The sequence below is a fragment of the Tyto alba genome, unplaced genomic scaffold (assembly GCF_018691265.1).
Source record: "Tyto alba isolate M040663 unplaced genomic scaffold, T.alba_DEE_v4.0 Super-Scaffold_42, whole genome shotgun sequence".
NCBI lineage: Eukaryota > Metazoa > Chordata > Aves > Strigiformes > Tytonidae > Tyto > Tyto alba.
Window position 1 is genome coordinate 22,882,292 of NW_024881318.1, and position 14,914 is coordinate 22,897,205.

At 35.7% G+C, this 14,914-nt stretch overlaps 1 protein-coding gene across 1 annotated transcript in view; it reads left to right on the forward strand.

Annotated features, from left to right (window-relative positions):
* MTREX (Mtr4 exosome RNA helicase) overlaps positions 1 to 14,914 on the forward strand; it is a 45,232-nt gene that overhangs the window by 27,665 nt on the left and 2,653 nt on the right. The window contains exons 16-25 of the mRNA XM_033009186.2: positions 225 to 375; positions 2,185 to 2,357; positions 2,666 to 2,734; positions 6,904 to 7,032; positions 8,191 to 8,301; positions 8,615 to 8,803; positions 9,926 to 10,089; positions 11,081 to 11,186; positions 12,415 to 12,471; positions 12,883 to 13,045. Coding sequence (XP_032865077.1) covers positions 225 to 375; positions 2,185 to 2,357; positions 2,666 to 2,734; positions 6,904 to 7,032; positions 8,191 to 8,301; positions 8,615 to 8,803; positions 9,926 to 10,089; positions 11,081 to 11,186; positions 12,415 to 12,471; positions 12,883 to 13,045 — 1,312 coding nt within the window. The remainder of the gene's footprint in view (positions 1 to 224; positions 376 to 2,184; positions 2,358 to 2,665; positions 2,735 to 6,903; positions 7,033 to 8,190; positions 8,302 to 8,614; positions 8,804 to 9,925; positions 10,090 to 11,080; positions 11,187 to 12,414; positions 12,472 to 12,882; positions 13,046 to 14,914) is intronic.

Below are 14,914 nucleotides of genomic sequence, written 5' to 3' on the forward strand. Positions count from 1 at the left end.
TAGTACCACTATAGATATAATGAGACATATAAATGCTGTAACATGTTCAGCATAATCAAGTTGCTTAGGATATGATGACGCATATGTAAACTAAATTGAAGACAAGTTGTACTATCCATCAAAGCAGCTCCTCATATAAAACACTACATTATTTATTTGATATGTTTTTATGTGCTGCAATTAATATTTTTTTTAACTGGACAGTGCTCTTGGATCTTTTTCAGGGTTCAGCTGATCCTTTGAACAGTGCATTCCACCTGACGTACAACATGGTATTGAATTTGCTTCGAGTAGAGGAAATTAACCCTGAATATATGTTAGAAAAATCCTTCTATCAGTTCCAACATTATAGAACTATTCCAGAAATAGTAGAAAGTAAGTATTACTGTATGTTATACTCACGAGAGTCAGTATAAAAGATGCTGCACTGTTAGATTAGGTAGTTACACTTCATTACACTTGTAAGAGTTTATACCTGTGCAGTTCTTGTCTTCCCTGCCAACGGTTGCCACTGCACCATTTGCTGTTTCAGGAAGAGTAATTCCCTCTTGTTCATAGGACCTTTATGGATATGCACTGTCAATCTATGAAGAGAGCTTTCCTCTCTGAGTCAGATTGTCACATTGCTAAACTGTAGAACAGGAAGAAGGAAAAACAATTTAAAAATTCTTGCAGCTTGTTAGAGGTGCAGACCAGAAAAATCTTATTCCTTTTTGATATTCAGAATTTAGCTAAAATAATCATAATTTTAATATCTCATTGCAATCTCTACAAATAACTCAGGCACACTGCATTCAGAGTAGTATAGGAAAAATGTTTCATTAAAATACAAAGCAAAATTCAGAGGTCTGAGACATTATTTGCACTCCACTGAGTAACTAAATGTTGAGCCATGATCTTTAAATAGTGTGTTTTCATGAGCCAAAGTCAGTTTCCAAAGATCTCAGCCAGTGTTTGAGAGTGAGGCCTCTTTGAAAACTTAACCCAGAAGACTCTTAAGAACACAAGAGGTAACTACTTCCTTTGCCACTGACGAATGAGCAATTCATTTGTTCATTTATTAATTGAATATTAAGAGAGACCATGCATGTGTGCATGTAGTTTGATAGACATGCAAAGGTGGAGGGTTTCGATTCACTTTGCAGAGTTTTTGTTAGTTTGTAGGTGCAGTATTTAAGATGCTAGCAGTCAAATATATTATGTATTTCCTGAGAACCTCACTGTTCCAACTGGCATGCCTGGATCCTCATTCTGGTGGTCCAGCATTGCTATTTCAATAGAGAAGTGGAGCTGGAGAACATTTTTCATAGTTCTTGGACATTTTTTGTTTATTCACCATACTGGGTGTTAGAATTTTGTAATCACATCAGCTGCAATTAAAAACACAAAGGAGAGAAATGGTTATTTAGATCAAGGAGGAAATCATGCCATGAGTATGGGTTGCTAACTTTTTTTCTTTAAAAAGTTTGCAGCTAAAAATAGGGAGCACTTCCCTGAACTGTCTCTCAAGTCCCAGTGAAGTGGGATTTGTGAGTCACCCATATGCATTCAAATAGCATGCAAGAGGGTGAGTTGGTAGAGAGGAAAAAGATCTTTATAGTGTGTCCATTGTTTGTTTACTAGTGTTATTACCAGTGTGAGAGAATGAAGCATGTTGCTTACAGTAAAAACTGATTTGCCTAAATATGGTGTAAAAATGTTTGAGGAAGAGAATAGTGATTCCAACTGATGAAATCAGAGCCTAAAGCAGATTAGGAAGAACATGTAATAACTTCCATCTTGTTGGAAGACGTCTTGTTAGAAGATGTCTTTGAACAATGTTATTTTCATAGGAAGAGTGCTGGTAGACAGTGAATACCCTCCTACAGATCACTGCAAATTTTTGTGGGACCTCTGTGCAACTGTAAATTAGTGATTACTGGACAATTGGGGATCTAGCCTTCTCCATTTTCTCAAGCTTGTTTATAAAAAAAAAAAAAAATCAGTATTAATATTTAATTTTCTAGAAACAAAATTTAATGCAGATTTTTATAGATTTCTAGCTTTCCAGATAATAGATTATTGTAAATAGAGAATGAATGCCAAAAATGGTGACAAAATACTAGTTCTGTAGATCTGAAGATGAAACATTGATTTCTAAATCTGAAGTTACTTATTTCCGTGAGATTTTACTTTTTATTACAGGAGTGAATAATTTGGAAGGACAGTACAACAAAATAGCAATTCCCAATGAAGAAAATGTGGTCATATACTACAAAATCCGACAGCAGCTTGCAAAACTGGGTAAAGAGATTGAAGAATATGTTCACAAGCCAAAGTATTGCTTGCCCTTTCTACAGCCAGGGAGACTGGTAAAGGTAACTTGATTTTTGTTTTGTTTTGTTTTTATTTCAAAACTCTACTTATCTGTGACAGTTGCAGGATTTGTGTCTGCAAGTTTACTGTCTTGAAGAATTTCATGCATTGTGCTAGGCAACAATTTTGACTTTCATTATGTTTCTTTCTTAAATTTTCAAAAATTAATTAAAAGAAATACCGTTTTCATGATGAATAGTAGTCCATGACTGCTGCTGTAGATATCAGAAATACAAAAAATACACAAAGGTATGCTTGTTAGGATGTGGTTATACATGGTTTATGTTATAACATCTTGTAATATTTTCAGGTGAAGAATGAAGGTGATGACTTCGGATGGGGAGTGGTTGTTAATTTCTCTAAAAAATCGAATGTTAAGGTAAAATACATTCTCTCCATTAGGAACAATGTTTTTTCTGAAAAGAAGATAAGGCAAAAAGAATTTCCTTTCACCTCAGATTTACAAAAAGCTCAGGCCTTCCTGAAGGGAAAATAGAAAAACTATGAAAGGTGCGGCAAACCCTAAGTCCTGTGTTAATTTTTTAACTTTAAGCATATTTGTGGAGGAAATGCTTGCTTGTGTCTGGGATAAGTAGTTCAAAAGTGCACGTGGCCCTACAAACTTTTCAAACTAAGTAGTTTGTTTCTGAGACATCCCCAACAGTGCTACACTAAGCCTTTCATGGGAAAGATACTATGTTGTCTACTCAGAAAATCTGTAAAATCTGTGAGGGTTGAGAGCATAGGGAGACTGACATTTGGCTCTACGTAGAAGGTTATCTCAAATGGGGGAATTATGTCTTGAGTGCACAAGATACAGGATTGCTTGTCCTATGAGACATTGCTGTAGAGGTGAGGGTTAGGAAGTTAAAATACAAAGAGCGTAAAACAGTAGAAATGGATTCAGGGAAATGTGGAAGAAAATACAGAGGGCGGTGATGCAACAGAAGCCAAATTATTTTTTCCTTCCAAAAATCAGTTTCTATAGTTGGTCTCCACATAACCTCAGAGATGATGCTTTCGTTTCCCTTTTGGAAATGTTTTGACAGGCTGGCTAAATTAAAACCTAAGCTTGAGGTGTATTTTTCTGTGGTAGCATTTCTGCTGTAATTTTGGCTGGAGAGCATTGACATTAATTACTAGGTCTAAATGAGAAATTGTCAAGTTCTGGTGGTGCCTGTACATTGTGGCACCTTCTGGTGCTTCTCTAATACATACTCATTAAAGAGGAAATGAGAAAAATGTGTGCATACAGTACTTATTAAAAGATACTTTGTTTTGGTTTTCCATCTTCCATCTGAAAGTCACATTTCTTTTTCAAGCTGGAAACCTGGACTGTTACTGCTATTGCTTGAACTTTTGCTTCTGGGCTGCCTTTTCATAGAGCCACATGAACAGTAAAACAGATTTCTCCCTCACCCCAGCATTCTATGTAAAATTGCCAACCTCTGTGTCACTGGAGGCATTTCTTCTATCTGTGTCATATTTTATCCGCATATATATTTGCCTTCCCTATCTGGCCTGTCTCATTGTTGTATAAAGCCTTTAGATTTGAACGTTAGCTTTGAAATCACTGTTTGTTCTGCAGGGGATGGCTCTGGCTCCAGCAGCACTTTTTTCATTAAGTCATTCTAGCAGCTGGGTTGAATTTTTCCTTCTGAGTTCTGTGGAAAGAATGGCAATAAGTGCTGAAAATTATGGAACAGACTTAAAGCTGTGTGACTTTTAAAATTGGTATGGGAAGACTAGTTTCTATGTGTAGAGGCAAAGACTTAGAGGCTGTTATTTACCCATTTTAATGGTCTATTCAATGCAGTTTTGCCCTGGGATACACATGCGTTTCCCCATTACTGTTTAATGTAGTAGTATACTTACTTCGTATTAGAAATACATCACTGTTATGTCATGTCTTTAAACCTTCACCCACTTAAAAGTTGTGACAGTTCTTTTGATTTGCTTTTAGAAAGTATCAGTCTATATTACTAGTTTTTCTTTAGTTGTACATTTTTATTCACTGTATTATGGTTTCTAATGAAGTCTTCTTTCTAATGAGGAATATATGTAATTAAGACTGACATTTATGGTTACAGTACGTCTCTATTTGACTAATTCTCCATTCGTTGCGTTGTGAAATCAAAAGCCTGAGTCATTGTCAGTTATGTTAACTGTTAATTATATTTAGACGTTTTTCCAGCATACTTTCACGATGCAGTGTTCCACAAAAGTGTGAATGCAATAGCACTTTATCCTGAATTAGAGTAGACAGAAGAATTTATTTCACACACAGTGGTGCTTGCTATATATTATACAGTATAGTAGACTGCAAAGTAACTATTTGCTTTGGAATTCACAAAAAAACACAAATATTTTTGAGCGAGATTTTTTATTTCCACAAGATTGTGCCAACAGTATGCTAGTTTTATTGTTGTGCTGTTCATAGTCCATATTGTCATTTGATCCCTGACACTAGACATCAAATTTTTGTCTGTTAATAGGTATTGACATTAAAATTTGAGATGCTGAAATTTGATCTTCCTTATTTAGATGATTATGATCCGGATATATTAGACTTAAATTTATGTAGTTATCTGTTCATATTTATTTATAAAGTTTACTACATAAACATATTTCTGTCGTGTTTTGGTCATTTGAATTTTCAGTGAGTCTAATGTTCTCAATCTGTGAATCTGCAATTGTTATCTGTGCCACATTTCTTGATTTGCAGATATGATCAGCTGTCTTATCTTGGTTTGTTTCCAGCCATGTGAAGTAATAGAGGTTACAGGGCAAATATAAAATCCTTGGAATACACCTAATCATCCAATATTCTACCACAGAGGGCAGAATTTTATCCTTGAAGCATGTGAATTGTTGCAGCATGAATCAAAGGATCGCTCAAACTTGGTGTGGCAGAGATGCCTGTGACTATCAAATTTTTACAGGATGTTCTAGTCTCCTTTTACTCTTGCATATAAAAACATGGTTGTTCCTGTTCAAGGGTTTAGTACCTAAAATGTAGAAAACCCATTAAAGGAAACAGTACACATTTGAAAAATAGTTCTAGATTAAGTCACATCTGGTCAGCATTGTCTAAAATCCAATATATGTATGTAAACTTACAGAGAGTAATATTAATAGCAAATGTTAATGAAATTTATACTCTTCCTTTATTAATAGGTTTACAGTACAGTTACTGATAGAAATATTTTTTCCATCTCGTAATTTTCTAGACATCTCCAATTCTAGTCTTTTCTGTAGCACACATGTGCAGCTATGAGTTTAGTCTCTTCTTCATTCAAGTCAGCATTATGCTTCCTGTGGCTTTGGCTTAATACTGATTTGGTATGTGTGGATATTATTTTAAAATCCTAATTCAAGAACAGCAGTTGTATGGGTCTTTTACATTACTGTGAGTGCTTTCTGCAAATATAGGATAGAATTCAGAGGAACAGCTTCTTTCCCAGCAAGTAAGCACAATTCTTGAAGACATTGTGTATCTTGTAGGACAGGATAACCCTGTTTTTCTGTTTAGTTTACTATGGCAGTTTCTTATAGTACTGCTGAGAGTCTCTTAGAAATGATAGCTTGCTCCACCCTGCTTTGCATACAGTGGAAGAAAATAGTATGTCGTAGATCTGTAATGAAAAATACTTCTCAGTAAAACTGAACTGAGTTAACACAGGATTTTTCAAAGGTCGTTCTCTCTTTATCACTCTTGTATTTAGAAGCAGAGAAGCTTGCACATAGTATTTTAAAAGATGATGTCTGCCTTCAGTGTTAGGCCTATAACTTCGTTCTATTCAAAGTCATAAAAATATTTGTGTATAGTAGGAGCATATTTGAGCAACCTTAGTGCATATTGATCCAGTCAAATAACTAATGCAGTGTTTTTTTGAAGCAGTATGTAATAAAGGTTATGGCTTTGTGAACAATAGTCTTTAACCACCATATCTGCATGTTCTTTAAATGAATGTCAGATGTTACATATACAGTTAGGGGTGTATGAAGATGTGGCTTGCAAGATTCAGCTTCCTGTTTGCAGCAGATACAAGCTGTTATGCTTGAAAGATTTTTCTGTGGTCTCATTGTGGGGAGAAGCTTGAACTTGCAAACCTGCAAATGAAAGAGAGCCTCCAAATTTTGTTGTTTTTTTTTTTTTTTTAAAAAAGGGCAAAGTTTGGTACTGCTAGCTAGCATGATGCAAATACTTTGCATTACAGTTATGAAAAATGTTGGCTTAATTTGAAAGGACTACATCTAGAAGAAAAGGCAGAAACACCTAAAACTGCAAGTATGCTATCGGTTACACTGGTGAGGAAGGATGGAGAAGGAGTAATTTTTTCCAGTGCTTTTTTTATTTGTGAGGAATCTTTAAATCAGTAGTGATTCAGTAATTTTTAGAATGTATTGCATCACTGAGCCGATACTCTGTGAAGAGCAGTATCTCATTTCATACTTTAATATTGAATAAATCATGCTTTTTCCTTCCATTCTTGATGGTATTTTAAAATAACTATTATGGACTTCTTTTTTCTGTGCCCTCAACAGCCAAATTCTGGTGAATTGGACCCACTATATGTAGTGGAAGTGCTACTGCACTGCAGTAAAGAGAGTTTGAAAAATTCTGCTACTGAGGCTGCAAAGCCAGCCAGGCCTAATGAGAAAGGAGAGATGCAGGTTTGTTACACATGTTTATTCTCAGTAGTTTCTTATAAATGTTCTAAAAGATTCTATTTCCAAAACATTTTTGAACTGTGGTAAAAGAGGGATTGGTGCATTGAGGAAGAGAAAGGAGCTGTACACCTAACTCTACTTTCTTAAACTGTTGCTGATTTCAATGAAGTGGAAGCTTTTCAAGTGTGAACAAAATAATTGAGTGAATTTGATACCATATAAGAAATGCTTTGAAACTTACTGTTGTGTTCTATCTGTTAAATAAGTAGATAAAAGACAATAGCAGTAATGTAAACAGAGTTATGAAAATGACCTACCTATGTGATAAATTCTGCAGATAAACAAGTGCCTATAAGCTGTTTTTTTCTTGGATACTTGTACAGGATTTTATGGGTAACGTGCATATGTTCTACTAGATTGAGAATGTAGTTAGAATTTTTATAATCCTGGAGTAATACATTTTAGAAACGCTGTCTGCCACATACTCTACTTAGTAGTATCTTCTGTCTCTGGAAAGGCCATTTTTTTTTTAGTTTCTTTCTCGTTTTTCAGACCCCTTCAGCTTTGCAAGGCTATCTCATTCTAAAATTAAATGGACATTTTTAATGAAAGCATTTGCATTCTTTAAAATAGTCAATTTGAAACTCTGTATCAAGACGAACAATTACAATTTTTAGACCAGACAGTTGTTTTATTTTTTCTGCATGTTTTTTTCACAGTCAGTTTAAAGCTTGAGATACAGTATTTGTTCTTCATGGTGTCTTCATGGTTTTGATACTTACAAATATGTATTTGCTGATTTGGTGTTCTCTATTGTTAGTATTCTTAGTAAAGTATATGACAATAATTTGTCTGGTTTAGATCCTAAGAGGTATTCCAGTGGATAAGAGGCAAGGTAATAGAAAAAACTAATTTTTTTTTTCCACCTGTAGCCTCTCTCCAGATTTAAGTGAAAACAGAATTTTTCCATTTGGATAAACTTACCTCTTTATCTATACTTTACCTCATTACCCATGTTTTTCTGCTTCCTGATATTACTTGACCCACTGCTCTGTCATTGTGTACTCAGTCTTCCTTTTCCTATATAAAACTTTGCTATGGAACAGTAATAATAAAGATATTTTTTTACTGATTTATCAGTTACTGCACTCTCTTTGGTAGGTTGTTCCTGTTTTGGTACATCTTCTCTCAGCTATTAGCAGCGTCCGACTTTACATACCGAAAGATCTAAGGCCTATTGACAACAGGCAAAGCGTGTTAAAATCTATACAAGTAAGTTCCACTAAGCTGTCTAAGCTCTCTGCTCTGATTAGTGAGGTACTGTAGAATGCAAGACAACTTGTTCTGAATAAATTTGTCTAAAGCTTGTGTCACATCTTCAGCTTTATTCTTGAGAGGGCTTGGAAGCCACAAGTGATGTCTGTTGTTTCTCCTTGTCAACAGTCATTTTAAATTGATTTTGAAAACTGCTGAAACATTGCATAACAAACTTAAACCAGTGCCTTCTGTGTCCCTATAAGTGTGCCATCTGATTTATAAAATATAGTTTATTTTACTGTTACTACTATGTTTTTTTTCCTCACAGGAAGTACAGAAGCGATTTCCTGATGGAGTACCATTACTGGACCCTATTGATGACATGGGCATCAAAGATCAAGGACTGAAGAAAGTAATTCAAAAAGTGGAGGCATTTGAGCATAGGATGTATTCGCATCCTCTTCACAATGATCCCAACTTGGAAACTGTATACAAACTTTGTGAAAAAAAAGCACAGGTAAAAATAAAAACCAAACCACTATATCTTTATTTAGCTGAAGAGACAGTAATAGTTCCCTTCTTACTTCTTTTCATTTGCAAAGCCCAAAGAATCCTTTTTAAATTAATAAACCCAAACAATCCTTTTAAAAATAATGTACAACTACCGAGTCTCACTAACAAACTGACTGTATTGGTGGTATGCCCTTGATTGATACAGATGGGAAGTACATCAGAAAAGAAGACTCTTCAGAAAAACTCATCAGGGATTACATGTTACAGAGGTAGTACTAGAGCCCTTTCCATTGAATAGGCATAGCACAATACAGTGTAGGTAAAGTCTTCACAGATAATTGAAACATCATTTTTAATATGCTTGTGCAGAGCTAAGTTGAATTGATGGGGATTATTAGCTTGAGGGGTGTACCATACAAATCTGTGCTGCTGCTTGCTGACCTGACTCCTAGCCTGGAAGTAATGCACTTATTTATTTTGTGTAGGGTCATACCCTGCTAGACTGAAACTGGTTGTGCACAAAACCAGCTCTCACGTTTCAGTGTTGCTCCAGGGAACAGGTTCTCCAGGAGTCACTTCACAAAAGCGAGGTAGTTCTGGTGTGGGCAGCACAAAGTTGCATGTGGTAAGACCTGATGGACCAAGCAGACTTCTGTGAGGGTGTCTGCACTGTATGGATGTTGACAGTGACTGTGATAAACTACAAGACACTAGAGAAGCTCTAATAGCAGGAAATAACACGTTTGGGTTACATCTGATTGAATAATTGGTTATCTGAGATGTAGTACTGGTCTCAGAAGATGAATGGTCATTTCTCAACAAAGGTTTCTTCTGTGTTGTTTTGGTTTGGGCTCATTGTTTGTTTGTTTTTTGTTTCTTGTTTTTTTTCCCCTGCTTTGGGTAAGTAGCTTAACTTCCCAGACTTGCCAGGGTTTCCTATGGGTAAATGGAACTGACTTTTTTTTTTAATTTTAAACCTCCCTCATAGTATCAGTGTCAACTAGTATGTCATTATATGCTTCATATACTGTCATTCTGAGGCTTTTATGTAAATTAAACAATGTCTTTAAAACAGCTGCATCTATTAAACCAGAAACATGTAATTTCTCTCGTTCTGACCCCCCAGATTGCTATGGATATTAAAGCAGCAAAGCGAGAACTGAAAAAGGCAAGAACAGTCTTACAAATGGATGAACTCAAATGCCGCAAGCGTGTTTTGAGAAGACTAGGGTTTGCCACATCTTCAGATGTTATTGAGATGAAAGGACGAGTCGCTTGTGAAATCAGCAGGTAATTGGTTTCTGTGCGAAGTGATTGTTGTCATGAATACACTTTACTGTCCTCGCTGAAATTACTATGTCATTTTTGTATTTTAAAGTTCTGATACCAGAAGAAAGATTCTTCAGACACTATATGATCTGAGTCATAAAGGGAGTATACTGATTGAAGCAGTAAAGATAGGAACTTAAGGACAAAATACAGTAGATTTTGAAACTAAAACATGGACAGAAAATGCCAAAACAATTACTATTTCCTTACACAGTTTATGCAGTAGCGTCTGTTTTCATTTAATATTGTACATTACATGAGAGCATGGTCTCGGTTTTATCGTTTCACTTCCCAGGTCTCTTAGCACAGAGTTGCTCACAAACAAGGGTGTAATGGTGATTGACAGCAATTACCAAGTCACTGACAAGTTTGGAAAACAGCTTAGTTGCTTCCATAGGGCTGTTGGAACAAATCCATGGAAGTGATGCATTTTGCTGTAATACATTTAGCAGATACATATATATTGAAATATATTGTAAAGATTCCACAGAAACTCATTAATCAGACTTTAATACTTCAGCATGTAACTCAGATTTTGGTAGAATTGTGTATTTTTAAAAGTTACAATGACTGCTGTACTCCTTGCCTTACAGATAGTTTGAAAGATGCTACCTGTATTGGTTGGATATCTAATAACTTCTTTCCCCTGCAAAATTTAGTAGCAAATAGGGAAGCTGATTCAGAATTTTATCAGCTTCCTGACTTTCAGGAACTGTTTGCTGATGAGTTGCACTTTTCTGTGTTAAAAAATCCACTCTTTTTTTCCCCCCATCCTAGGCATTTTCTGATAAACTCTAAAAATAAAGGCATAGTCTTATCAACAAGTTTGATGTTTTATCCAAATAGTAGGTTTGGGTTTTTTTCTTACCTATATCCAGTTGCTTCACAAAACAGATTAATAGTACTTCATTTAAAAATTCCCTAAGCCTCCTCCCCTTGGTCTTTATTTTAGTGCTGATGAACTACTCCTGACAGAAATGATGTTCAATGGTCTCTTCAATGACTTATCTGCAGAACAAGCAACTGCACTGCTAAGCTGCTTTGTATTTCAAGAGAACGTGAGTTACTTCTTCAGTTCATGAATTCTAGACATTCCTGTCTACCAACAGTATTGTTTATAATTCAGTTCCAGAAATTGTTCGTAACAGTGTGAACTACTGCACATTTTTTATCTTTTCCTAAGGTGTTTGACATGAACTCCAGTTGAACTTACCAAAAGCATTGCAGCTTCAGTGCTAAAATATCTTTCCTCATGAGTGACGTGCCGAAGGTTGTGTAAAATTGCAGTCCTTGTAATGAATCTACAACCGTTTCCTCCTCATGTAATGAAGCAATAGATTCTCAGCACACATGCTTGTATTTATGTACATATACACACACATCCTTATCATTTAAAATGTGGAATGATTATTTCAAAAAAGATGCTTAACAATATCTGCTCCTACACTCTGGGCTGAGGGTGTCTTTAATTCTGAGACATGTCCATGTTATGCTACTTGGAAAATAGCCTTGACCTATTGATGGAAGTGTCAGTACCACATGGAATTGATACCAAAAGAGTTGTTATAAACAGATCATACGTTATTAAAAGCAAAACCATTGGCATTTAATACTAGATGCCATTGTTTTCACACCTACAAGCTGTATAGAAGTTTAGCATGATCAGGAAAATACAGTAAAAATAAGCTTCCATATGAAATACTATCACTCAGATTGATTCTAAATGTGGAAAGCACATTAGCAGCAGAGGCTAATTAATTACTTCTGTTAGTAGAAGGGATGCCAAGGTAAGCCATTGTTAGTTAGAGTATTGTGATTCACTCAACAATACCACTAGGGTCTAAACAGGTGGGACATAAAAATGCTGCAATATTTGAATAGCCGTATTTGCATACATAACCACTGATGTTTAAGTTATTAAAAGCATTTGCTTTTTAGATTCTTAAAGAAAAGCTTGTAACAGTTAAAGTAGTAAATGATCAGCATTTTGGCAGTTCAAAATTATGTAACTGCTAAATAGAGGGAATTTTGGAAGTACTCAGAAAGCAGGTGCTTTTTCTTCCTAATGTTGGCATACTGGACAGAAAGAACTTGTTTTCTGATTTAGTTTGAGGAAGAAGTACTTGGGGAATTCAGTAAATTTTAGTGTTTGATAACAGGTTTGAGAAGTTACTGGAATAATTTAGGATGGCACTATCACACACTGACCTTCTATTTTTGCATTTAATTTGGTGTAGAGCAAACGTATCAGGAGCACATGAGAGTATTTAATGTTTTCTTTTTCAGTCCAGTGAAATGCCGAAATTGACAGAGCAGCTGGCAGGACCACTTCGACAAATGCAGGTAATCTGTCCATTAGAAATCTGTCTGAGCTCAGGGTTCATGGAGTAAAGTCTGTGAGTAAAATATAAATACGTAGTGAAGACTTGATTTTTGGATCATCAGTGAATTTGGCTGCCACTGCATATGGTTTTGCATTGTGTAGTAGTGGACTATCTTGTTGGCAAGAAATATTTATGCTTATTTAGAATATGCCTTTAAAAACTTTTATAAGCTTGCTTACTACACTCCAAAGTTGTTAGTGCAGGCAAACTTAATGTAAACAATGGTTTACTTGCTGATTTTTGAATAATTTTACACTGAAAAAGAAAACCTCATCATGTATGGAGTACTTAATAATATGCAAGTCCTTCTGTTGGTTAAACACTTAATCTGTTCAAGCATATTAAAAATTTTAAATATTTTATTTTAAAGGAGTGTGCAAAAAGGATCGCCAAGGTGTCAGCAGAAGCAAAACTAGAAGTTGATGAAGAAAATTATTTAAATTCTTTCAGACCCAACCTAATGGATGTTGTGTATACATGGTCAAATGGAGCTAACTTTGCTCACATCTGCAAAATGACTGATGTCTTTGAAGGTATGTTAATCAGCTCTTCTTTAGGAGCTGTGAGATGGTAATTTCATAACATGGAATAGTAATTCTGAATAACCTTATAATAGATCACAGAATGTATTAACTTGGATGCATTCAATTATCTGCATGGCTGAAACTAAGGTGGAAAAAAATTTACTATATATGTTAATTCATAGTTACACTGTTGATAGTACAGAATCTATGGAAGTCTTTTTTAAAGGGATATCTCTACATTTTAAAAACTTTCTATAAAACTTGGAAACCTTAAGTATTGCAACAAAAGATGACCTTTGCTAGTTAAAGGCAAAAATACCATGTTCCAAATGCTTGCCATTCAGAAGCACAACTCTTGCACTTGTCCTCATTACAGTTCAGTGTTTTATTTACTTGGTAAATGGAAGATTCCTCTTGCTGTCTTGCTGATGACAGAAGTGAGAGGTGGTAACCAAGTCTCTGTTTTGGATGGTTCATCACAGCAGTACAATGCAGGTATTTGAAAAGCCTGGATATAACCTGTCACCTGGGTTAATTTGGTTCCTAAAATTGGAGTACTAGAAACAGCCCCTTGAGGAAAGATACTTAGCTTTCATTATTTTAAAGGTAGGATGACATAAAGCCCAAGATACTTTGTAAAAAGAAAAACCATCCACCTGAAGGTTAAACCAGAATGGAAAACCTAATTTCATCTTTTACCAGCTGTGTTGAAAGATATGAAGGACAGTAGAATGGGTGCACCAGTCTTACAAGTCTGTGTAATGACTGATACTTGAAAATCCTTTGTGAAGTTCTTACTGTCATTATTGTCTTGCCTCTCTCATGCTGTTTTCTTTATGTACATAGTTGCAAATGGGAGTTCTTATAAGAAAGGAATTCATGCACTTCTGTAATCCAGTACATAGACCCAGGAACTTTCTAAGGCATATTGCCTGCAAGCAACAAGAATCCTGGCAGTCTTTGATTCTGCATTCAGCAGATTCCTCCTATTGCAATGAATGTCTGAGCCTGACATCTGCTGTAGAGGCACCCTCTCTAAGGGAGACACAAACCAAAAAGCAGTAGCTGGCTTATGTTTTCACATTGGCAGTTGGCTGTTCAGAATACACAGGGCAGTAGCGTTTTCCATTTACCATATTTGGGCTAAGGCTAGTCGCTCAGCTTTGTCCTAGTCAACAGTGCTACCTCCCTCAAAATTAGATCTTATGGGCCTATTTTGAGAATTTCAGCTGTTGTGGCAGGAATTGATGCATGATTCTTCACTTAACTTTTAATAGGCTGGCTTTCTGTGCATTGATCAAAAGGAAAGAAAGCACTTCAGACATCCACTGTCAGTTACGCTTACCTTAAATGCAGTGTAGTGTTGCTTAATCCCAGGGGAGTTTGCCCTCGTTAGCCAAGTTACTATAGTGATTTCAAAGAAATTAAAAACCAGAATACAAAAAAAACCACCAACCCTAGCCAAAACCCAGAGCATCCTTGTTCTGAACTTAGGTACAAATTTTCATTTTAGGTATTAGTGCTTTTGTCTTAATTTTGATAGAAGTTGTTACGAGGTGCAGTATGATGGCTTACTAAAGCTCTAAAAGGAGGTGTATTTTCCTCATTGCATTTTGGGCAACATGGAATTAGCAGTAACAAGTTGCTGCTACTACAGGGAGTCCCAACTTCACTGTTATGCACCAGCTATAATAAGGAGGCTGGAAATTGTCCAGCCACGAGAGAGTGGAAGCCACTGCTTTTTTTAAAGTAGTTTTTTTTTTTTTTTCATCACACACCTTGCCCTGCCCAACTTATTAGAAGTACTTTCTGAAAAACTGTGTTCTTCATGAGAGACTAATGTTCAGAGGTTTGTGCTGCCATCCAGGCTAACAGGCA